Source organism: Carassius auratus, chromosome 15 (genome assembly GCF_003368295.1).
Source record: "Carassius auratus strain Wakin chromosome 15, ASM336829v1, whole genome shotgun sequence".
Taxonomy (NCBI): domain Eukaryota; kingdom Metazoa; phylum Chordata; class Actinopteri; order Cypriniformes; family Cyprinidae; genus Carassius; species Carassius auratus.
Window position 1 is genome coordinate 17,582,038 of NC_039257.1, and position 27,136 is coordinate 17,609,173.

Sequence of the window (27,136 nt, forward strand, 5' to 3'; positions counted from 1 at the left end):
ATGATGGAAAATCTCTTCCATGAGATGGGGCATGCCATGCACTCCATGCTGGGAGGCACCCGCTACCAGCATGTGATGGGTACGACATGACCACTACTATAATCAGCTCATTTTGTTCAGGTCTTCAGCTTTAAAATGTTCCCGGAGCAGCATGATCACAGTGATATTATTTCTCTCTGTAGGAACAAGTTGTGCCACTGATTTAGCAGAGGTACCTTCTATTTTAATGGAATATTTTGCCGCTGACTATCATGTGATCAGTCAGTTCGCTCGCCACTTTCAGACTGGACAGGTACACTGCACACTGCACTACAATGTTTGTTCATTTTTGCAGACGTAGTCATAAAATTAGTCTATATGATTCATACATTACATGCCCAAATCTTCAGAAATGTGATGTGTATTTATAGTTTGAATCAATATCATTTCTCACAGCCTTTGCTGCAAAGCATGGTGGCCCGACTTTGTGAATCCAAGAAGGTCTGTGGTGCAGTTGACACTCAACTTTAGGCAGCAGATCTTCTCATTCAACATCCAGTGTAACCACATCACGTATTTGGAGTATAAAATATAACAGAAATTACTTTTTGGAGGGCTGTACCATAAGTATGCATTGATATAGAAAAATGAGCTTATATTTATAATATAAACAATAATGATATTGACTTTTTAATAAGGGCCTATAACCGATGTGATGTCCAATATTATTATTATTATTTTTTTATATATATATATATTTTACTTTTTTTAGGATTATTCACAGTGAAGCTTGAATGTAGATTGTCAAATAAGTAATAAAAAACGTTTGAATTATTGAATCAAATTAATTGTAAATGATTTAGGTAATAATTATGTACTTCAAAAAAATAAATATATATATATTTGTATGATCTGCATTGGGGGTATGATCTGATATTTCCGTCTTCCCAAAATAAAAATATAAATTCTAATATTAAACAAATCCAGCATAAATGGTTAATTCATAAATGGTTGGTTCTAAACTCAAGGATTCTATAAATGGTATAAATTCTTTAGGTTTTCTCTGCAATCCTGGATCAAGTTTATCAAGGAAAATCACAAAATCGTTAAAAGACAGATATCATGATACATATGCAAAAGTAGTATTATGGCCTGCCATAAGTCATCAACACAGTTAAGTGTGATTTATTTAAATTAAATAATAATATTTTTGTTGTTGTTGTTGTTGTTTTGTTATTCCATATAGTAGAACTTCAAAAATATATAAGGTTTAAGATATAGGAAATCTTTTCTTAGAGTTATTTGCTAGTTATTAAGGGCTTCTTATAAATCAGTATTTCACTAAAAGCACATCTCCCCATATGCAGGTGGTCTACTGCCCTTAGATGAAGTGATCTGTTGCTGTTATTGAAGATAATGAATGTTTGGGGAACGTTCCTTGACTAATCCTTAATAACATCTCATACTCCCGCTTCTAAAGCACAAAAACACATCAACACACCAAGGTAGTTCAGTTTTGGTCCCTTTCCTTCCCGTGTGTATTTCTACATCTTTCACAGACACTGCATGGTTAAAGGATTAAAATGCTTTTCTCCGCTCTCCGGCCCTTTTCGGGGGCCTTTTCTGCAATAACAAAGCAGAGATATACTTTGAAGAAGCACTCCCTGGGGGAAATATTTGAAACTCTTCTTTCAGAGTCTTTTTGGAAGGGAAACCCTAGTTTGAAAAGCTTTTCTCAGCACTCCGGCAGCTGTAGAGATGGCCGCTTGAGAGATGGAGCGATCTAAAACACATATTTTATTTCGGAATGGCCTTCATAAACCGTTCATCCTGGCCTGTAATTACGTGGAGCCACTGGGAATCAGGCCTCCCCCCAACTCTAAATATTCCCTTCTCTCTTTAATTGCTTCAGCCATAATGTCTTTACCATCCTCTAAATCACCCAGCTTCCCCCTTTTTATCCGTTATTACTGCATCTCATGGGAACGCAGCTAATAGTATGCGTGCATGTCTTTCGTTGCTGTAGGATGAATGTTTTAGTGACTATTAAAGAACAACTGAAAGCTTTCCTCAGCACACATATGGCCATAAAACCCTCCGCATGCAACTCCGTTGAAGAAGGACAGCTGTTCTGACACATTTGTTATTTTTTTAACAGTGTTTAAAAGAGTTGTGCTGCGTGATTTTTGTGAAAATCATGATATTTTTATTAAATAAAAATAAAGTATACGCTTTGCCTTATTTAACATCCACCTGAGGGAAGTCTTATTGCTTTACAAAAATAACATCCTTCTCGACAAGCCCTGCAATTTGAAGTGTTTATCATTTATGTCTTACCACAAATGGCACAGGAGTTTCATACTGGGGTCTGTTCGAATCCCTACCCCTAATATGAGTAAGAATAGTGACGCCTGACCACTAATAAAGATTGCAGCCATTGATGGAGATGGTTTATGATTCACAGAGAGAGCTGAATTTACAGTTGTTGACTTTCGTTGACGTTGATTGGTTTTACTAGGGCATTAATAGTGTTCTGGAAGATAATGTCAGCTGTTAGAAACATGGACCAGATGGAAGTTCTTGTCCTGTTGCTTATATTTGGGAACATTTGCACACAGCGTTGCATTCCTCTGGCTGCTGAGACACACATTGGGATGCAAAGAGCAAGCTCGAAAAGCATAGTAATACTATGTTAGATTTATTCATTTAAGGTCTTTATGTAAAGTTCTGTGAATGTGAAATTCATATAGACGTACCCTTTAAAGTGTCTTATGGCCAGCAGCCTGAAAGGACCCATCTGCAGTGAAAATATTTCCATAAGCGATTACAGTTTTTAGATGAGTGTTGATAGTTAAGTAGCTGCTCTGCTTTGCTGAGGTTTAGCTTTCAGATGTTATATCACTACATGAGTGCATTTGAGCTTACTGAGGTCATTAGGGGCCATATGGGTTATGTTTTGCTGATACTCCAGGGCTTAGCTCTGTAGTATACAGCAGTTTCACTTTCTCCAACCATAATGTGTCTCTCATAGTGCTGTTTACACAACCCTGGCTCTCTTCAATAACTTTGCAGAGGAACACTTAACACACACATACTGCAGACTGTCCAGCATGTCCCTTAGTAATCATTAGAGCCAGATGTCTTTGCCGAGTCCTTTATATCCTGTAGCATGATAGCAATGCTTTTATAAGGTACCTACAAAAGTACATAGATATGAAACACGTGTATCTGTAAAAAAAAAAAAAAAATGTAATTGCACTCACAATGGAACAGTGGAGAAGGTTGCTCTGCGAGAGGAGCAAATGCCCTCAATGCTACAAACCCGATTCCAAAAAAGTTGGGACACTGTACAAATTGTGAGTAAAAAAGGAATGGAATAATTTACAAATCTCATAAACTTAGAATATAGATAACATATCAAATATTGAAAGTGAGACATTTTGAAATGTCATGCCAAATATTGGCACATTTTGGATTTCATGAGAGCTACACATTCCAAAAAAGTTGGGACAGGTAGCAATAAGAGGCCGGAAAAGTTAAATGTACATATAAGGAACAGCAGGAGGACCAATTTGCAACTTATTAGGTCAATTGGCAACATGATTGGGTATAAAAAGAGCCTCTCAGAGTGGCAGTGTCTCTCAGAAGTCAAGATGGGCAGAGGATCACCAATTCCCCCAATGCTGCAGTGAAAAATAGTGGAGCAATATCAGAAAGGAGTTTCTGAGAGAAAAATTGCAAAGAGTTTAGGGTTATCATCATCTACAGTGCATTATATCATCCAAAGATTGAGAGAATCTGGAATAATCTCTGTGCGTAAGGGTCAAGGCCGGAAAACCATACTGGATGCCCGTGATCTTCGGGTCCTTAGATGGCACTGCATCACATACAGGAATGCTACTGTAATGGAAATCACAACATGGGCTCAAGAATATTTACAGAAAACACAATCAACCGTGCCATTCGCCATCGGCTAAAACTCTAAACATGATCCAGATCTAAACATGATCCAGAAGCGCAGGTATTTTCTCTGGACCAAGGCTCATTTAAAATGGACTGTGGCAAAGTGGAAAACTGTTCTGTGGTCAAACAAATCAAAATTTGAAGTTCTTTTTGGAAAACTGGGACGCCCTGTCATACGGCCATGTCATATGGCCATGTCATAAGAGAAGTATAGAAATTCTATATTGAATGAAAAAAAAAATTGTGCTGGTATCGGATTGGATCAGTATTAGCAGATACTCAGAATTTTCAATATCAGATCGGATCGTTTCTGAACAAAAATTGTATTGTTGCATCCCTAATCCAGATGTCGTCTCTTTCAGGGAAGAACTTGCATTTTCCAACATGACAATGCAAGACCACATACTGCATCAATTACAACATCATGGCTGCATAAGAAGAAGGATCCAGGTACTGAAATGGCTAGCCTGCAGTCCAGATCTTTCACCCATAGAAAACATTTGGAACATCATAAAGAGGAAGATGTGACAAAGAAGACCCAAGACAGTTGAGCAACTAGAAGCCTGTAATAGACAAGAATGGGACAACATTCCTATTCCTAAACTTGAGCAACTTGCCTCCTCAGTCCCCAGACGTTTGCAGACTGTTGTAAAAAAGAAGAGGGGATGCCACACAGTTGTAAACATGGCCTTGCCCCAACTTTTTTGAGATGTGTTGAATTTTTGTTTGGATTCTTGGTTTAGTTTGTTCATTTTTTGCTTTCTTTGTTTCTTGATTTGTCTTTCTTATATTGTTTGTTTCTTTCTTGCATCACTTTTTGTTTCTTGATTTGTTACCTTGATTATTATTGTTCGTTTCTTGCTTTCTTTGTTTCTTAATTTGTCCTCTTTTCTTTTCTTGAAGTGCTGTTTTATTTTCTTAATTGGTTTGTTTTGATTTGTTTCTTGCTGCTGGGTTCGTTATTTTGTTTCTTGATTTGTATTTATTTGTTTGTTTATCTATTTATTTATCATTATTTTTATTTTATTTTATTTTTTGCTTTGATTTGTTTGTTTCTTGTTTAGCTTTCCTTGGTGCTATTTACTATATTTTGTTTGGTCTGTTACTTGGCTGGTTTGATTGTTTGTTTGTTTCTTTATTTGGTTTATTTGTTAACAGGTTTGGTTTGTTTTGCTTTTTAGTTTTGTTTGGTTTCTTGGTTTTTCTTTTTGTTGTTTGGTTTGTTTGCTGGTTTAGTTTTATTTTATTTTTTATTTTTTTGGCCACTTAGTTTATTTTGTTTCTTGGTGCCTTGTTTAGTTTTTTTCCTGGTTTGAATATTATTATTATTATTATTATTATTATTATTATTAATTGGTTCTCAATGGTTTGTTTTAGGTTTGTTGTGTTTTTCTGTTGTCGTTGTTTGGGTTGTTTATATTAAAATAACATTGATATGAACATTTAAATGTTTATACTTGTGCGTTTTGTGTTTTAATTGTCAGATACTGTTGAGAGTCACGCAATTTTAGGGGGTGGGGGTTTGAGATTGCCTTAAATTTATTCAAATTCAGGTATGCGTGTCCTGCATGAGCGCTTGGGCTGTGTCAAGATAGCATGTGAGATCCACAGAACACAGACTACTGTTAAAGGTATTGTAGATTTGAATGGCATCCACTTAACATTCACTGGCTTCATCACACCTTAAATGGCAGTGTTGAAGAATGTCTTTCTTTGTTCATTATATCCAAAACCAGTCACACTCATATCCATCTTACTTGCTGACTTTATGAACCCAGACACCCAGTTAGATTAGCAGTAGCTATAAACTGATATTATCATACACCAACAGGTTTGTTGCCCCTATTTACTGTCATATCAAGCATAGTGTACTCGGTTCATTTCCTGCAGGGATAATGGCAACAGCCGGTGTCTAAGCACGTCTCCATCCCTCAGCGATGTGTTTGAACTTCTGAGCTCTTTCAAAACAAGTCTAGCCTGTGTTTTAATAGCAAAATACTTCCCAACTTGCACCCACCCAAAACATTATCATGCTCTTTCATTTAGCTCAGAGTAAAGTACCCATGGGAATATGCTTTGCACCATTTGTGCTCTGGGAATGTAAATATTTAGTGATGAAAATGTTCCCGAAGGCATTATGTGGCAATAACTAGACTCTTCCATTTAATTGGGTCACAGTTGCAGCTGAGATATTGAATGTTGTTAGCATCAGCATGTTTCCAGGTTAGGAAATAACTTGGCAAGCATTTACAGAGATGGAACTGGAATATTCCTGTGGCAGCTTGTGATTAGTTCACCTGCACCTGTCTCTGCAGGCCTGGCAGCTGAGGTGCAGTCATCTTGTCGGCTATGGGGCGAAGTACTGCTCGTACGTCATGGTCGGTGGCCTCCATGGTGTGGAAGTAGTGTTTCTATAAAGACACTCTCAAGAGGTTTGTGGAAGACACATGCACAATTTTTAAAGCCACTACCCTCTGGAGTTGTTTGGTATTTTTTGACAGTAATTCTTTTCAGCCTTTTGTTGTTGATGATGTTGTTTTTTCTTCTTTGTAATGGCACACTTTCTATGTGAACAAACAAAAATATAAAATCATGGACATGATTTCGAAAAAGTTAAATGGTCCAGAAAAATTAGTCATGCTTGTATTGTTCTTGTTCTTCACATATCACAAAAAAGTCACAAAAACAATATAGACACGATTGAAAGAAAAATAAACCTGCATCACATAAAACTCTCACAGTAAACCGTGACCACATTGGAAACGAATAATAATAAATAAATAAAAATAATAATTAATCAAGTGGAAATGTTTGGTACTGCACACAAACAAAATCTTACTGAAAGCAATTTTTTTTTTGTAATATCAACTTCAAATTTGGAATAAAACTTTAGATTTATGGATTTTGATTACTCACCGCCTGCGGTTCCAACACACGATCGTGACCCTTTTTCATTGGGATTGCATCATCCTTAAGAAATAAACGATACGCAAATCCGTCGTCAAACTGGGCCTTGTTTGTTAAACAAGCATCTTCGAAATGCAGGGAACAAACACAAACACTTGCACAACTCCGTTGATGCTCTGTAAAAATAAACTCCATCCACTGGTCCCTTAATGCTGTTTTTTTTTTTTTTTTTGGTAATCTGTGCAGGGTTGTCTTGCCCTGGGAACCAAAAACACACCTCTTTTGTGATATTTCGTGACGCTCTCGCTCTAATCAGTGAATGTCTCTGCTCTCTCAGTGCTCTGCTATATGGGAGCGCGCGCTCTTCCGGCAGACGTGCCCTTAGGACCCATATAAGGAAATTCCGCTCCATCTAACGTCACACAGAGCCATACTCGAAAAAAACTTTCCGAAACTTGTGACAAACCGGAAGGAGTATTTTGGGAACAAAAATACTCCTTCAAACGTACAACTTAACTTTTTAAACTTTGTCCATGTTTAGCATGGGAACCCAACTCTTTAACAGTGTAAAAAACTCAGTATGCATGAAATAGCATTTCACCCCCCCCTTTAAATTAAGTTTCAATTGTCATTTCAGCAATACAGCAATAATCTTCCAAATTGAATTACTTTATATAGTAACTTACTTTATATACTTTTCCCCCAGAAAACAGTTTAAATGTTTGTGTCATCTTAAAAAGATGTCTGTGAAGTTAACAGGCACATAATGAAAACCACAAAACTCCTGTTTTCATTTCATGGGGTCTTTTAAAATACCAGGATATCTTAACTACTCTGCTGTGGTTTTGTTCTTTAGCACTTTTTTGTTTGGACAGTTCTGGACATGTCAGGCAGGTAGAGAGGGAACATAAGGGTTTATGGGCTTGGATTCTGGGAACGATGCTGGTAGTGTAAAGTAAACCTCTGTCTGCTCACGTTGTTGCAGGGAAACCAGAGAGCATTCCCATAGAGAGATGCTGGCTCATGGGGGAGGGAAGGACCCCATGCTGATGGCAGAAGGTAAGAAAAGAAGTCTGTGCTTGGGAGAATGAACAAGTTCTCAGTTCAATCACTGCTGTTACTTTGTCCATTAAAGAGTCAACATAAAGAGTCCAGATTGGCCTTTTTTACCTTCTGAGTACATGTTCATGGTGTTATACAGAATGACTCATCAGTGTATGTTACTACAATAAAGTGCCCCAGTAATGTCAGAATTTATTAAGATTTAATAAACAATTGCCAAGAGGCTATTTATATCACAGCAATTATAGAAAATATGAAAAGATTACTATTGGGTAAGTGAAGATGAAAAATTCCCAGCCCTGGTATTGCAAAGATAGATAGATAGATAGATAGATAGATAGATAGATAGATAGATAGATAGATAGATAGATAGATAGATAGATAGATAGATAGATAGATAGATAGATAGATAGAAGTAATCATGTTATTGTTCTGATTACTTTATTTCAAAAGTAATAAGTTACATTTCTAGTTATTACTGCATTGCTCAATGCTTCAAACATGTTATAGACTAAATAGACACTCTGCATACACATGCGCCTGCTAATCGTTTATATTTTATATTAGTTCATGTTGCTTTTGTGCAATAGATAAATAACAATTTATTTGTTTTAGATATTTTATGTTTAGATTTTCTATTTTACTTGAGCCCCATGAATCATTTTATTTTCCCGAATCCCCCACACACACAAGTCTCTGCACTCGCCTATCAAGTCTTGTCCCAGACGCTGCACACTGTTGCGTCTGGTCTTGTGGGAGAAGGTCTCTAATCCACTGGCATTTGACATAACAGTGAATGTTGTACATCCTTTTTACAATCTCTAAATTATAAAACACTGCATTCTGTCTGCAATGTAATGCGGCATTGACATATAGAGACCTCGGCTTGTAACTATACTCAAATGACTATTTTTAAAATTATAACGCGTTAGATTACTCTTGTTACTAAAAAAGTTATCAAATTACAGTAACGCGTTACTAATTAATGCATTACTACCCAACACTGGTGCTGTGTATGCTAATGTGCAACAACGACATGTGTAAAAACAAAAATGCACTGCATGATCGAACATTTACATGAGATAAATATATATTTTTGAAAAAAAAATAATAATCCCCTCTCACAAGAATCACCTATAAGGAGGGACATTCCCCCCATTTTCAAAAATGAAATTCGGTTATTTTATTAAGTCATATCAAATCAGTTTATTATATATATTAGGGCCGGGCAAGTTACCACGTTATTATCGCATTAATGCATTCATTGATTAACACCGAAAATTATTTATCGCACAATTTTTTTTTTTTTTATTACTAATATGCCTAATATAAAATAAATCATTATAATACATATGTCTGCCGATATATCGGCCTTGGTAATTATAATATATGTCGTTAATTCAGTCATTCTTGCATTTTTTTACCTTTTTTATTTTCCTTTTTTATTTTTATTTAAAATATCACAATTAATATATCTGTTGTTAATTCCATTATTAACCATAATAATAATAAATAAATAAATACACATTAGTGTCTTCACTTCCTTATTCTCTGTTTCCTTAGCTACATGTATTTTCCACTGTTAACTTTCCTGATCAGAGTACACCCCATGCCCCCTCCTCTGAGCCGGATCACAGTGGAACAAGAGCCACCCTAGAGAGAGCCTTTAGCCGGGGCCATTTTTATCTGCCAGGCTCCTCGCTTCTCGCTGGCCGGATCCCAGGCCTCTGGTGCTGAAAAGTCCAGGCTGGATTAGATGGCATAGCAGAGAGAGGAGAGTGATGGACTGACGGCCACGTTGACTGAAGCCCTGTGTTCTCCAGCCATGAGCTGCACAGAGGCGTCTTTCATGACCCTCAGCTTTCCCAGGGACCTCTATTTTAGTGCCGAAGGACAGACTGAAAGAACAATGCAGACTCGAGCACCTGGGCTGGGATGTGTTTTAGTACTGTAGCACACAGATGCTGACATGCATGAGTTTTAGATACAGGATCACAGGAGGGTCAGGTTCACCTTCGTTTTAAACATTCCTTAATGGGGTTTCAGTGAAATTGCATTCACATATTCACCAATAATCTATCAAAAAGAAAAGCAGATCTTATAAATACCATTACAAACACCCTTTTCCTGAAAATATCAGTGGTTGAAAGGGAAAAAATAATACTTTTTTAATAAGAATATTCTTTTTTTCAGAATAAACACATTGACATAATATGATGTAAGGGTGGCTATAAGTTGTTAAAAATCAAAGCAAGTTTACAAAAATAAACTAATATATCACACACTTTTATTTCTTGGATTAAATAATAGTATTATAGTAATGAATTATAGTTAGGTTCCAAAGTCTCAATCCAAATTTTTATTTTCAGCATATTAATCAGCATATAAAAATGATTTCTGAAGGTCAATGTGATTCTTAACACTAAATGAATAGCTCAAACCTCTTAAAATATTACATAGAAAACTGTTATTTACATTGTAGTAATATTTCACAATATAACTATTTTTGCTGTATTTCTAGCAAAAAACAAAACAAAAACAAAACAAAAAAAACCTTTTGTCTGTGGAATATTTTAAAATATATGGAATCATTTGCATCATTAGCAGTCAGAAAAATTATGTGTCTTTTTTCACATTATGCTTTTTCCTGATTATTATTTTGATATTATATATATATATATATATATATATATATATATATATATATATATATATATATATATATATAGATAGATAGATATATAGATAGATAGATAGATAGATAGATAGATAGATAGATAGATAGATAGATAGATAGATAGATAGATAGATAGATAGATGTTTCCCTACAAATTTATATCCTCATAACAAACTAATAAAAAGATTTAGGAAAAGTCGAAATTGTGAGATGCATACTCAGAATTCTGAGAAAAAAAAAGTAATATTATTAAATATACTATATTATAAATAATGTCATTTAAATATCAACTTTTTTCCAAAATTGTTGAACAGACCTCAAGGCACATAATTCATGTGCACAGTGGCATAATCCCTGAAACTTTAGCAACCTTTTTATTTTTTTCTCAAAGCTTTGAGACCTCCAGTTTTAATTACAGTCAATGAAGTAACTTCAGCCTTAGGTAGAGCATGAGCTTATTGTTTTCAACTCGTGACATGTTTGAAATAGTTACAAACACAAGCCGTGGAGTCTCCAGAAAATCTCTTCATCTGCTGGGAGGGAAGCTGTAATTATCTTCTTAGTCTTGAAACATTGCTCAACCTCAGTCTAAGCAAGTGTTCATTGAGACCAGCACTACTTGTTCTCAGTCTGTGCAGTTTTTGGAGCACATAATGAAACACTGAACTCGATTCGGTTGCATAACACTACATCCAGTGTCCTCGTTTGTCCTCTTGATAACCCTGTCCTATTTCACATGAAACCCAAACCAGCGCTACCTGAGTCATGTTCCACCATGTCTGTGTGCCCACGTAACTGCACAAGCTCAAGGTGTGGTGCGCGGCACAGGAGCCAAAGAACGGTGTTTTAACAGGGATTAATTGAGGAGAGATGAGCCTGCCTCACTTTGATCTGTCTTTAGTTTCATCATCTTCCATTCCCAGTCAGGAGCTCTTCTGACCAATCGCAGAGAGCCTCCTCATCCTCTTGTTCTCCTCTGATAAATGAAGGGAAGCTGTTTGAAAAGGCATGTCGGACATTCAGTCTGTGGTTGACCGCCATTTCAAAGCACACACAGCTGGGCTGTTCAGGACACCTTGAACTAGAAAGTCCCTTTGATTCATAATAAAACACACACTGTGCACCTGCACTGATAAATATGGCGACTTTAGTCCATCTTTTCCTCGCAAATGTTTGATCCTGTCAACCGTTTAATCAGGTTTCCACATAAAAGAGATTAATTATTCCTCAGCGTTACGGTTAAACTTAGTTAGTAGTGGAATTGTTTGTTATAAGACCTTTGATCATATGTAGCTTTTTCCACTTACATTTTATTTATATTTTTGCATTTTTGTATCTATATTATATATATTGCATACATTGAATATATATATAAGAATGAGGGGTATTCTATTTGCAATAATTCGATTTAATTTTTTTATTGAGTATTATTAAAGTGTACATGTACATCATTTTAATAATACTCTAAATTAATAAAAAATCTATAAATTATACATATATAATGAATCAAAAAGAAAATAATAATAATAATTATAAAAAAGGGCTCAGATAAAACTTAAATAGATAGTTCTGGCATGAAAACACATTTGAATTGCTCCAAATGATCTAGATCATTCCAGAGATCAAAGGAAACAATAACGTAGTCCTCTATATGTAATCTAATAGTAACTCTTTAACATCAGAAATGTAAAGCTCATTCCTGAACATTAATCTGATATCTTTATTGGATATAATTTGTATATTTTTGTATATATAAAAAAAAAAAAAAAAAAAAAAAAAAAGGAGTCTGGATTGGGTTTTACTCTGAATCCCCTCTAGAGTGAACTCAGGAAATTGGCATCATTACAGTAAGTGCTATTGAAGCTGGAGACGTCTAGTCCTTGTGTGATCCACTCAGAGATTAAAGCAATACTCCGGCTTACATCTTCAGCTCTCTGAACAAAATCTGTGGCTGTAGCTTTCATCATCCAAAAAAACAAAACAAAAAAAAAACACACAAGTACAGTAAGGTGTACAGCTGGAGATAATGCTTCCTTTTACCGATATAATGCCAGAGGTAGAAGTCAGACAGGTGATTATATAAATAGTAGGTATTAATGCTTGTCTCTTCATATCTCTCATGCCCGGGTCATGTCAAGTAGGTCAGGAACCTCCTGGCAGCTATTTGGCAGCTTGTGCTTAAAAACCGAACAAATCCAGATCCCAAATCTACAGAGCCCATAAGGGGACATGATGATGGAAAAAAAATTCTGAGATAAGATGAGTATTTATACTTGAATGCTTTTGGGTTGTGTCAGAAATTTTGTTCACTCACAAAACTGTATTCAAATTTTGTACTTATGTGAGAGAATGCAAAGTTTCTTGGGGGAACACAATCCTTTTTATGAGATAAACACAATCCTTTTTTATGAGATAATGCATGTTTTTAGAAAGAATGCAAAGGTTCTTGGAGAAATGCAACACTTTTGCAAGATAATTCACATTTTGCAAGAGAACGCAAAGTTTTTCAGGGGGACGCCATTGTTTTAAGAGAGCGCAAATGTGTTGTGGGTGAATGTAGAGTTTCTTGGGAATGCAATACTTTGCAAGGAAATGCAAATGTTTTGCAAGAGAATGCAAAGTTTCCCAGGGGAATGCAATACTTTTGCGAAAGGATTAAAATATTTTATGAGCAAATGCAAACATTCTTGGGCGAGCACAATATTTTTGCGAGAAAATTCAAATGTTTTGCAAATGAACGCAATGTTTTTCAATACTTTTCCGAAAGAACACAAATGTTTTGTGAGTGAAAGCAAAGTTTCTCAATACTTTTGCAAAAGAATGGAAATGTTTTGCAAGCGAATGCAAAGTTTCTCAATACTTTTGCGACCGAAGGCAAAGTTTCTCAATACTTTTCCGAAAGGACACAAATGTTTTGCGACCAAACGCAAAGTTTCTCAATACTTTTGCAAAAGAATGGAAATGTTTTGCGAGCGAATGCAGTTTCTCAATACTTTTGCAAAAGAATGGAAATGTTTTCCGAGCGAATGCAAAGTTTCTCAATCATTTTAGCAAAAGAATGGAAATGTTTTGCGAGCGAATGCAAAGTTTCTCAATACTTTTGCAAAAGAATAGAAATGTTTTGCGACCGAATGCAAAGTTTCTCAATACTTTTGCAAAAGAATGAAAATGTTTTGCGACCGAATGCAAAGTTTCTCAATACTTTTCCGAAAGGACACAAATGTTTTGCGACCAAACGCAAAGTTTCTCAATACTTTTGCAAAAGAATGGAAATGTTTTGCGACCGAATGCAAAGTTTCTCAATACTTTTCCGAAAGGACACAAATGTTTTGCGACCAAACGCAAAGTTTCTCAATACTTTTGCAAAAGAATGGAAATGTTTTGCGAGCGAATGCAAAGTTTCTCAATACTTTTGCAAAAGAATGGAAATGTTTTCCGACCGAATGCAAAGTTTCTCAATACTTTTCCGAAAGGACACAAATGTTTTGCGACCAAACGCAAAGTTTCTCAATACTTTTGCAAAAGAATGAAAATGTTTTGCGACCGAATGCAAAGTTTCTCAATACTTTTCCGAAAGGACACAAATGTTTTGCGACCAAACGCAAAGTTTCTCAATACTTTTGCAAAAGAATGGAAATGTTTTGCGAGCGAATGCAAAGTTTCTCAATACTTTTGCAAAAGAATGAAAATGTTTTGCGACCGAATGCAAAGTTTCTCAATACTTTTCCGAAAGGACACAAATGTTTTGCGACCAAACGCAAAGTTTCTCAATACTTTTGCAAAAGAATAGAAATGTTTTGCGACCGAATGCAAAGTTTCTCAATACTTTTGCAAAAGAATGAAAATGTTTTGCGACCGAATGCAAAGTTTCTCAATACTTTTCCGAAAGGACACAAATGTTTTGCGACCAAACGCAAAGTTTCTCAATACTTTTGCAAAAGAATGGAAATGTTTTCCGAGCGAATGCAAAGTTTCTCAATAATTTTTGCAAAAGAATGGAAATGTTTTGCGAGCGAATGCAAAGTTTCTCAATACTTTTCCAAAAGAATAGAAATGTTTTGCGAGCGAATGCAAAGTTTCTCACTACTTTTGCAAAAGAAAGAAAATATTTTGCTAGCGAATGCAAAGTTTCTCAATACTTTTCCAAAAGGACACAAATGTTTTGCGACCAAACGCAAAAGTTTCTCAATACTTTTGTAAAAGAATGGAAATGTTTTGCGAGCGAATGCAAAGTTTCTCAATACTTTTCCGAAAGGACACAAATGTTTTGCAACCAAACGCGAAGTTTCTCAATACCTTTGCAAAAGAAAGAAAATATTTTGCGAGCAAATGCAAAGTTTCTCAATACTTTTGCAAAAGAATGAAAATGTTTTGCGACCAAACGCAAAGTTTCTCAATACTTTTCCGAAAGGACACAAATGTTTTGCGAGTGAACTAAATTTTTCAATACTTTTGCGAAATAATAAATATGTTTTAGGAGCGAACGCAAAGTTTCTCAGTACTTTTTCACAAAAATGAAAATGCTTTGCAAGTGAACATTTTCTCAAGAGAATGCAATAATGTAGCGAGAGAACTAAAAGTTTCTTGTAGGAATGCAGTACTTAATTTTTTATATCACCATGTCCCTTCAGGGGCTCTGTACAAATCTACATCCGTTGTATATATAATTATGAATCAGAGGGAGAACATTTTATCAAATAAGGCCATATTGTGATTGCGACCAGATTTCAGATTTTCATCTCATCATTTAGTACAAAATCAGAATTAAACCATTGTAAAAGCAAATATTTACAGAACTAATTCTAAATATCTTGTTTAATTTTATTATATATTAATTCGGAAAGATGTGCATAGCAGGGTTTGTGGGTAAAAAAAAAAAGTTGCATAAGATTTTAGTGCAGCCAGTTGCTGTGTGGACTTGGTCTCCTCTCTGTGTGTGCATGTGTGTGTGTGTTTTAGAGGTGACCCATGCAGGAAAGAGGGGGAAGGGAGGAGGGCCTATTTACATTGGCAGCTCTACAAGGGGAAATGAGCAGACTTCAAAGCGCCAACAGAGAGGAATTGTAAATCGAGTGCGCACAGTTTAGCAGGACGATGCACACTGATACTGGCTGCACTGCGTTCACTGAGCTGGGAAGCAGCAGATATGTGTCAACCTGTGGAAGATGATATTGTCATATTATAATTTAGTGTTGGGAAAATGAAACCTCTGCCCTTTTAGATGCTGCTTCTGTGCCAGTGTAAATGCTGCTTAGATTTACAGCGCTGCTTTGAACATTATTCGATACAAAGTATATGGAAAACCTTTACCTAAACAAATAATTAACACAGGAAAATCATCCTGGTGAAGCTTGAGAGAGTGTGTGTAACTGGAATTCGCCCCTCGTGTGTCATGTCCAGGCATGTTGCAGAAAAGACCCTCCATCGAGGACTTTGTCAACGCCCTCGTGTCTGATCTGAACCCTGACTTTGAAACCTTCATCATGGACTCTGTGAGATGAAGGATTTTTAATAGCAGTATAACTTTATCTTCCTCAGGGTAATCAGTCTTTAAAGCTGGTTAATGAACAGTTTGGAGAAAGAAAGAAAGTTATGAACAAAAACTGAACGGTCTCACAACAGTGCATTGTGGGATATATGCTAGTACTGTTTTTTTTACTATAATACCAAAATTCTACTATAATACAAAATAAAAGTAATATTTTTACTGAATTTAGGGTATATAAATATATATATATATATATATATATATATATATATATATATATATATATATATATATATATATATATATATATATATATATAATCATTAAATCATTAATTACAAAAATAAAGAAATTTACTTTTTTACTTTATAATGACTCAATTAATGATTTCAACATAAGCATTCGGTCATAAATGGTAAAAAAAAATTATATACATATGGTCGAACAACTGGGCATACATATATATGTGTGTGTGTGTGTGTGTGTGTGTGTATATATATATATATATAAGGTTATTAATTTACTCAGGTCTCCTAGTGTATATCTAAAAATACAGTGCATTGTAGATTATAGTTTGTATAATTTCAGATCACTGTTATAATGTTATTATATTTGTGCTTTGACTTAATATTTTCATTAAATACTACAGCAAAGCTTATAAAGTTTTATTTACAAATTTGATGAGCAACACAATTCACAAGGTTTGTATGAGTTCACCATACATCATTACGAAAAGCAAGAGTGAAGGCATGAGATGAGAATCTACATTATAAAAAATATTGTCCTTCTATTTCCTCTCATACAATATCTACAATTCAACACACTGGAGATCACACTCACACACACACACAGCGCAGTTTGATCTATGAAACTGGAATGCACTGCAAAGAGCAATGCAAACCATTCAGGTCAACTGCAACCAATACCTGCAGCTGAACCTTAACTTCAAGCCACCTCAACAGGTAGTCAGTGCTGGGGTACAGAACTATCTAGTGCTTTCTTTACAAAAGACAGCAATCTTCTGTCTCGTGTGGTTTTGTTTACACATTAATGAAGTCTCTTTAGGCTGCTGTTGGCGAGCGTCACACACGGCTGGAGAATGATGGCAAAACACAGGTTTTCATTGTGTGTGGCCTGATGTAATCGGAGGTGGGATCTTCCTTTACTCGTTCTACCTCCAGAGTGACTCTCAGAGACCAACAGCAGGGGAGATAAGAGCAGGTCATCCTGGAGAGAGACAAAAAAAGCGCAAGAACAAACTTGTTAATCACTTGGCAATGAATCAGTCATTCATTAAATTAAAGTAAATTAAAACATGTCTCATGAAGCCTCATCATTTATGAGACTTTAGCACAGGCACAGTGAGGTTTGGCTTGGTCTCTTAAAGGGACAGTCCACAATTTTTTTTACAATGGAAGTGAATGGGGACTGGGACTTTCAAGCTCCAAAAATGACAGAAAGCATCACAAAAATTGAGCATATGACTTATTTGTTATATTCCAGGTCTTCTGAAGCCATATATTAGAAAAAAAGCCATATGATTGAGTTTTAGTTATTTGCGGAGAATAGTGTATGTTCAAATGTTGCCTTGCAATATATTCCAAAGCTTTGATTAATTTTATGTCAAATAAAAAATAAATAAATAAATAAATAAAAAAGAGGCCACAAATTGAGAATATGTTCTAATTATGTATTTGTTCATTTCCTTGATTAAAGGTAAAGTTCACCCAAAAATGTACATTTTGTCATCATTTACTCGCACTCGTGTGAATTTCTTTCCTCTGTGGAACATAAAAAAATCTATATTTTTATACGAATTTTGAAATTAACCAAGAATTTTGGTATCCAAACAGTTGCTGGTGGCCCACATTTTACGATTTAACTGAATTTTAAATAAAATGAATAAATAAATAATGTTCATAATAATACAATTTGGTCATCATTTACCAAATACTAGTGAATAAATGAACCAAAAATGGCCTTGAATTAAAAAAATTAATAAAACATGGCAACGGATGGAAAAAGTTGAGTGGAAATGAATTCTTAAAGGGACAGTTCACCCAAAAATGAAAACTTGAAGAATCTTTGTTCAAGTGATACTCTCATGAACGCGAGTTGAAGACAATTTTTTGCATAAAGCCATTATTTTGTTTTAAAAGTATTCTTGTAGCTTCATAAAACTAAGGCTGAATTACTGATGTCACATGGACTATTTAAATAATGTCCTTACTACTTTTCTGTGCCTTTAACATGTCAACGCATGATCAGAAAGCTCTCGGATTTCATAAAAAATTTTCGTAATTTATGAATGACATTAGGGAGAGTAATAAAGATCATTTTAATAACTACTTTTTTTACTACTTTTTTCATCAATGTTATGTATGTTTGGACTACTTTTAAACTACCTGTAAGTTTCTTTAGTCATTTCCAAACTTGACAGTCCCCATTTATTTTCATTATACGGACAAGAACTACCATAAGACTCTGAAAATTATCTTTGTGATTTCAACGCAAAAAAAAAAAAACGTCATGCAGATTTGAAACAATTTGATAACAGATTTTTTTTTACTACTGTAAACTTCCTTTTTAGTTTATAATCTCACATGCCAAGATTAAACACTTGAAACAAAATCTATCTCACTATATAATCCCAAACATCTTGATTCATCGTGTTTAAAGCTCACTACTAGCTGGTGACATTTTGAAGGCTAACAAAGTAAGGGAACGCATGACTTCACGTGTTTCACACCAGCACGCTGTTTAACAAAGGGCCCTTTTATGTGTATCAAAGGAAATTGAATAATTTGTTCCTTTCATGTTCGGCTTTTCACCATAAGGCTTTTGTTTCCTGTGATCGCATGTTTACACACACCACCCTCGGCTCTGGATGGCATCGACAGTTTGTCAGTTGCTCATTTGCTTTGGCTCTCGTTAAACGAACACAGAAGTGGAGTGTTTCAACATCTCAGCTTCCATTAGGCTCACATCTTGAATTCTGTGTCAATTCTATTGCACAATTTTGATTGATTGTTAATATAATTCAGCTAACAAGGCATAAAGTAATGATAAATGCCTCAATTGAAAACTTCAAAACTACACTTTTTTGAAAAGTGGTTAACATCACAATAGCATTAAACATGTTTATATTAGTTAATGCATTAGGTAAAAATACCTAACATTTTACTATTTTAGAGCACGTATTTTTCTCGATTAATATTAATTGTTAAGTTTGTGGTCCATAAGAATTTTTTTTTTTTTTTTTAAGGAGTCTCATGCTCAAGGCTGCATTTATTTGATGAGAAATACAATAAAAACTGTATATTGTGAAATATTATTACACTTAAAATAACTGGTTTGTATTTGAGTATATTTTATAATTTATTATTTATAGAATTTATTGCTGTGATGCAAAGATGATTTTTTTCAGATTCATTACTCCAGTCTTCAGTGTCAGATGATCCTTCAGAAACCATTCTAACAAACTGATTTAGTGCCAAAAGACACTTATTATATCAATGTTTAACACAGTTATGCCATTCTATATTTTTGCAGAAACTTTAATAAAAACGTTTGAGATTCTGTTGAATGAATTAAAAATTTAAAAGAACAACATATGAAATAAAATTAACATTATAATTGCCTTTTTATAATTAACATATATTTTAATGTTACATATATGTTATAAATGTTAAAAAAATACAACTCATTGACATTTAGTAAACAGATTTTTGGCACAAAACTAACTTTTTCATTAATTTCTGTGGCAGCATGGGAATATTCTAGACTCTTAAACTGGACATTCCCATGTAATGAGTTTTCTGTCAGTCACTTTGGACTGATGAGTTGGGTCTGACCCTGGAGCTTCGCTCACCTTCAGTTGCAGACAGCTGTGGCTGAAGGAGCCGACTGTTTGACCCATCCTCAGGCTCAGCTGGGGTCAGGCCTGAGCTCTGCACGTCTCGTTCCTCGTCCTCCTCACAGTGTGTGGACTCTGAGGGATCGTCTGAGGTGGTGAAGGCCTCATCAGGTGCACATCCCAAATCTGCCTGGCTGCCGCCCAGAGATGGATTGACCGGTCTGTTGGGATAAAAAACATACTGTCAAATTACACAGAGCTCAATGGAAGAGTTAAGCTGGAGGTAAACTGCTTCTGATGGCATCTTAAAGACACAAGGCTCATTATTAAATAAAAAAGAATGCAGACAGAATACAAGAACGTGTCCTTTTATTTTCAGAATTCACACATTAGCCACATTTCTTTTAAAAGAGCAATACCACTAAAAATAAAAGAATTCAAAAAGTGTTTATTATCTAGAATAGAGAGACCAATAATCAATGGAAATGGAGAAATGTAACAAAAGTCAGTTAACGTTACTTTCTAAAAAAAAAAGTAGCAAAACACTATTTGAAATGAAACATTTGAAATATTGGTCACCAGTAATTTTATAAATAACCTGACACCAAATAAAATGTGTGGTACAGTACCATTTAAAAGTTTTTGGTCAGTAAGAGTAAAAAAATTGGGGTCGGTAAGAAAAAAAAAATTATATATATATATATATATATATATATATATATATATATATATATATATATACATACATATATATATATATATATATATATATATATATATATATATATATATATATATATATATATGTATATATATATATATATTAGGGGTGTAACGATACGCGTATTCGTATTGAACCGTTCGGTACGACGCTTTCGGTTCGGTACGCGGTACGCATTATGTATACCGAACGGTTCGTTGGAGTAATTAATTATATTTGAAAAAAAAAAAAAAGAGAGAGAAAGAAATATAATGATATGCGTTCAACAAGGTAGCCCAATAACCCAAACAACGTAACAGGCAACGCCCCTGACACTCCCGAAGAAGAAAAAAACACCATCTTATATGTTTATGTTAGGCTACTCAGCAGGCGCTCGCTCACTCAGTACACGCTGAAGGCTCGTTGCAAAATAGCCAATGCGTTTAACAGACTAGAAATGAGAAGATCCTCCAATAACCAACAGGTCTGGTGTTTGGGTGCACTTTGGATTCCCTTTAAGCTATAATGGTGATGGCAAGAGAGTGGTGGATAAAAAAACAACGGTATGTCGCATCTGCAACATGACAGGGTACACCGGCAGGATTACAAAAAAAAAAAACCCAGCGGGAATATCTGGGATATATGCGTCAGTACTATCTGGGAAAAGACGAAAAAAAGGAGAAACATGCACGCAGCAAACTATCCCTGCAGCATTTAGACACTATAGCTTACAGGGAATCCAACCCAAACACCAGACCTGTTGGTTATTTTAGGATCTTATATTTCTGGTCTGTTAAATGCATTAGACATTTTGCAACGAGCCTTCAGCGCGTGCTGAGTGAGCGAGCGCCTTAGGGGCCGTTCACATATCGTGCCTAAAAACGCATGGAAAACGCTAAGCGCGTCTTTCTCCTGAGGCGTCTGTCTTTGCTAAGCAACAATGACGTGCTCTCTCCATGAGACGCGGAAATTTCAGCGAAGGATAAATGGATTTGCAGCTCTAAAAATCGCTTGCAGTAGCTCTGCTACTGAATTTATTTCAAAATTGCAATCCATATACAACTATGATCAGCTGTTCCTTCATCTTGGCTGAGCTCTCAACGTTGTTACGGGAAAGGATGAAGCTGATTGGTTGGTTCTTGTCACATGACCCGCGGTGCGCTTGCGGCATTCTGAAAAGTTGAGATGTTTTTACATTTTGCTGTATCTAAAACGTATCGAACCGAACCGAACCGAACCGTGACATCAGTGTATCGTATCGAACCGAACCGTGAATTTTGTGAACCGTTACACCCCTAATATATATATATATATATACACATACATATATATATACATACATACATACATATATATATATATATATATATATATATACACATAAATAAATAAATAAATAAATATATATATATATATATACACATAAATAAATAAATAAATATATATATATATATATATATATATATATATATATATATATATATATATATATATATATATATATATACATATATACATACATACATACATACATACATATATATATATATATATATATATATATATATATATATATATATATATATATTATTGTATTCAATGGAGGATATATTTAAATAGCTCAAAAGTTTCAGTAGAGACAAATTTCTACGAAATAAACACTTATTTCAAATAAATAGTTATGTTTATTCATTAAACCATCAGAAAGATTAAAAACATTTCAGAAATGTAAACACTTTTCAACATTGATAATAATAGGAAGTGTTTCCTGAGCAGCAGATCAGAATATCAGGATGATTTCTGAACGGATCAAATAGAATTTTGTCAGCAACTGTAAATGAATCTGTTGAGTTTGATCTAATCTTCCAGGTCTGCCATGCAGACTAAAGTGGCACAGATCCAAAGCTGATCCTTGAGCCTGATTTGAATGTGAACGTGACCCACCCTTCATTGAGACTGTTCTGAGAGAGATATGGACGAGTCTCTCGGCCGCGGCTCTGGCTCCACGAGTCATCGCAGCACAGAGACGGGATCATGTGCACAGGACCTGGAAAACAAACCGCACATGAATCCAACGTCATGATGATCAACCTTCCCGTGACTCTGTGTGTGTGATTAATAAAGTGCTCATCTGACAGATAATTACTGGATAACTGACATGTTTGGACTCGTCCAGAGAAAACGCACAAGTCCTCATCACACTCCAGCCGTTTAGCAGCGTGTTGGTAAGACGTCTGAAAGGTGTGTGAAACTCACCGCAGGTCTGTCCGGAGCTGTGACAGCAGTGACAACACGGTCGCTGGGAAAACTCCAGAGCCCTCCGATCCAGACAAGACAGCTCGGACCCCACATAAGGACCCTCATGGGACCTCACTGAAACTGAGACATCGACACACGGAACAACAGAAGAAACAAACAGTGACGTTTCATTATTGCCTGATTAGACAAAGAAATCATGGTAAAAACCCTGTACTGCATGACACCAGGAGGCTTAATGTTGTTGTTTTTTTTGTTTTTAATTAGCATTAACAGTAACAAAATAAAAGATAATGTATGATAAATTACTGATATAACTATGTTATTATAGAAATTATGCAGCTGTTCAAATGTTTAGTGTTTAAGTTAGTATGTTTTATTTTGTGTTGTTTTGTGTCATTTTGTTTTGTTTTATTTTATTGGTGTTGTTTTGTTTTGTGTCGTTTTATTTTATTGGTATTGTTTTGTTTAGTGTTGTTTTGTTTTGTTTGTTTTTTAGCTTTGTGTTGTGTTTTGTTGTTTTTTTTGTGGTTTTTTTGGTTTTGTTTTCAAAGTAATGAAAAATATACTTTTATTTTAACATTGTCTCAAAAGATTTCTAGTTCAAATAAATGTTGTTTTCATTCCTCAAAGACATGCTGTTTTGCACAGAATTTTTAAAATATATTAAAATAAAAATCACAGTAAAAACCCTGTACTGCATGACATCATGAGGCTTAATGTTTTAATGAAAAAAAGCAGCAACAGTGAAAAAAATAATACATACTATAATAAACTACTTAAGAAATATAGTAAATACCCTTAACTGTACTCTGTTTACAACAAATTTTAACGTTAGATCTGTCAGTATCATTACATAGCCAACTAAAATTGTGGTAAAATTGTGAGAAGTAGGAAAACAAAAAAAAATTATCTTTCCAAATTGACTATGCTAATCTTTATTTTTATTTATAACCACAGTTTATATCAAAATATAATATCAGTAGTACCACTGTCATCAAATAAATACATAAACACAATGACAGAAATACTCTTATGGCTTTTCATACTGTTTAAAGAAGCTCCCACATAAATTGGTTTTACATATGTTCAAAGGATGCTATTTTGGCATGTTTTATAACCATAAAAAAACATTTTACTGTAAATATTTGTAAAGCATAATTAGAAATGCTATTATTTAATAGCACTAATTATAAAATGAAACCGTTATTCCACAAGCTTTCTAATCATAATCCGTGACTCTTGTACTAAAACACTGATACGTGATCAGAGGAAGGAGCAGACGGCGTGACCCACCTGGTTTCTTCTCCAGAAGCTGTCTCTTACAGTAGATGACACACAGGATGAAGAGGGCAAGCAGGACGGTGGCCAGCGCACTGCAGATGACCGCAGCCAGAGCCATGTCTCTGGGGCTGGTCACCACAGGCTGGACCGGGACAAAATTCACTCGCCCCATACCTGACAGAGAGAGGAAGTGAGGTCACCGAGGGGCTCTATTATTCACTCTCGTACAATAAGTGCAACACAAAAGGAACTTTTGACAGAATGTGTGTTCAAATAGTGGCCAGGACCTGTCAAGCTCCAAAAAATATAAATGCCACCATAAAACACCCATTTGAGGCTTTTTTAGAGCTTGATTGGTTCATCCCTAATTTACTTTCACTGTATTATAAAAGAGCTGCGTCAACATTTTGCAAAAATTCTTACTGAAAAAAAAATGTTTGGTTTAAAATGATTCATCTAAAGCAGAGTAATTATCGTTAACTAAATCTATTTTTGTTCATTAAAATAAAGTGGAAATACAATAAAAATATACGTTTTAGATAAATAAATAAAAATGTGAAATATTTGTCTCGTCAAACTGAAATACTAAATCTACAAAAAAAAAAAAAAACTAGAAATGTATAAAAACTAAATATGAAATAAAAATAGCGATATTAAAAAAGTTAAAGCTAATAAAAATGACAAAAGCATTTAACAAAATTGCTAAAGATTCAAATGAATTAAACTCAGAATATTAAAAAGAACAATTAACTCAAATATTATAATTTTTTTATAGTATATAAGTTAGTGCCGTCAAATCGCATCTAAAAATAAAATGTATTGTTTGCATAACATATATGAGTGTCCTGTTTATATTTATTTTGTATATATAAATACACACATGCATGCATATATTTAAGAAAAAAAGTGTTATTTTTACATGTCAAAAATATTTATATTTAATATACATGTAAATATTTTCAAAATATACACTGTCCGTACTTGTTTGTATTTATATATACATAATAAATATACAATACACACTGATATATAATATAAACAAAATCGTTATTTTCGATGCAATTAATCGTGTTTATTCATTGCACAGCACAGCAAATCCAAGAACAAATGGGTGCGGGGAAATTTAAACAAATCTGCTTGAAAAGGAAAATCTGTTTCGGTGGTTTGAAACAGCTCTCCAGAAAACTTCACACCAGTCGAGGACACCTTCAAACTGCCAACAAACATTTGATCTGAGGCTCCACCTTCTTTGACATGGAAATCGTTTCAGGTTCATTTTTTCACGAGATCAGACACGAAACATCAGATGTTTGCGAACAGTAAAACCGCTGGCTACCATTTCAAATTTCTGTTTTCCTCCGAGCGAAAAACGCAGAAGAACTTTCCCATTAGTCTAAGGGCCAAAAGCTCCTTTAAGAATCTCCTACAAGATTTAATAATAGTGTTATAAAATCCAGACATTATTTGAAGAGGCTTTCACGTTCTACTACACTTTCCGTTTTTTCCATTTCCATTCATCTTCCATTTAACCTGCCAAAACCAAAAGCCCAGCTCGAGTATGTGTCTCAAATCTCCTCTCGCTGCGGTTAAGGCGGCGGTTTAAATAGCAGAAATGTCCTGAAGGTGAAGGGCACATTCCCGGCCTGCCGATAATTTTTCACCCCTTCACCCCAGGCCAGTCGGGCCTTCACTTGCCAGTCTAGCGAGCCCATTATTAAGAGGCAGATCAAGGCTGAGGGCGGTCACTGCTATATGTTTGAAGTGGGGTTGGGGAATGTGGAATCAGCCTGAGAAAACAGCTGCCACAGTCTGAAGGCACCACGAGAGCTCTGATGTCACCGTCTACAGAGCCTTCCCTCCCTGAAGACAATCTGAGAAAAGGCGAGGGTCGATCAAGTGACTGATCTAGCCTGAAGAAGGGGTTTTACAGTCTGTGTTCTTCTGACACCGACTATTAAGTCATTGAGATAATTGGGGTTATCGTGATATCTGGTGTGTACATCAATGTATCCTTCACTTAGGACTGGAAAAGCAGCTGTGTGGCGAGCTCTAAAGAAGAGTGCATAGTCACAGTTAATCAACAGCTAGTTATAGCAACTACCTCGAACAACCTGCACTAACTAACAGTCTGGTCTCGGAAGTGAAAACTCATTCACTTTCTCTGATTTTTAACACCAACTTATAGACCTACTGTGAGCTATGAGGCTGTCCATCGATGGTATATGCTTTTGTTTGGAGCAGGTCTGCATCATTTCCACTTAAACATGTTTAACATTGAAATTCCTGGGGAAAAACTACTTTTCCCATGATTCTGCAAAATAAATCTGTAACACTTTAGTATAGGGACGAATTTAATAACTAATAATAAGAAGTAAATTAGGAGTTTATTGAAGCAAAAGTCATAGTTAATAGTTTGTTAATAGCGAGGATTGGAGCTTAAAATAAAGTACGAGCAAAAAATCTCCACCAATTAGAAAATCTGAATAAGCAGATCGTAACATTATAACTATTTAGCCACCATCCACTCAAAAGACTGAAATATATATACGTATATACTCCAAATTTCTCTTCTGTCAGAAAATGAATGGGAAAACAAAGTAACTTGCGTTATTTATTAGTAATAAATACTTTAAAGTAACTCAAATATTTCATAGTAAATTTATAAGTGCTGTCAAGCACGATTAATCGTATCCAAAATAAAAGTTTTTGTTTTTACATGATATGTGTGTGTACTTTGTCTATTTATTATGTATATAAATACATGCACATGCATGTATATACACACACACACATACACACACATATAAGAAAAATATGTTATGTTTATATATTAAATATATTTATAATATAAATATATAAATGGAAATACATATTTTCTAAATATATGCTGTATGTGAATTTATTTATACATAATACATATACACAGTACACACACATTTATTATGTAAATAAAAAATATATATT

At 34.8% G+C, this 27,136-nt stretch overlaps 1 protein-coding gene and 1 pseudogene across 1 annotated transcript in view; one reads left to right on the top strand and one right to left on the bottom strand.

Moving 5' to 3' along the window:
* Positions 1 to 16,089, top strand: LOC113114601 (mitochondrial intermediate peptidase-like; annotated as a pseudogene).
* Positions 16,090 to 16,727: 638 nt separating this feature from the next.
* The window catches only part of LOC113115279 (tumor necrosis factor receptor superfamily member 19-like), a 27,741-nt gene continuing 17,332 nt past the window's right edge, over positions 16,728 to 27,136 (bottom strand). Inside the window, exons 6-10 of the mRNA XM_026282741.1 lie at positions 24,185 to 24,346; positions 22,889 to 23,011; positions 22,577 to 22,679; positions 19,948 to 20,153; positions 16,728 to 17,303 (exon numbers count right to left, since the gene is read on the bottom strand). Coding sequence (XP_026138526.1) covers positions 17,299 to 17,303; positions 19,948 to 20,153; positions 22,577 to 22,679; positions 22,889 to 23,011; positions 24,185 to 24,346 — 599 coding nt within the window. The 3' untranslated portion in view covers positions 16,728 to 17,298. The remainder of the gene's footprint in view (positions 17,304 to 19,947; positions 20,154 to 22,576; positions 22,680 to 22,888; positions 23,012 to 24,184; positions 24,347 to 27,136) is intronic.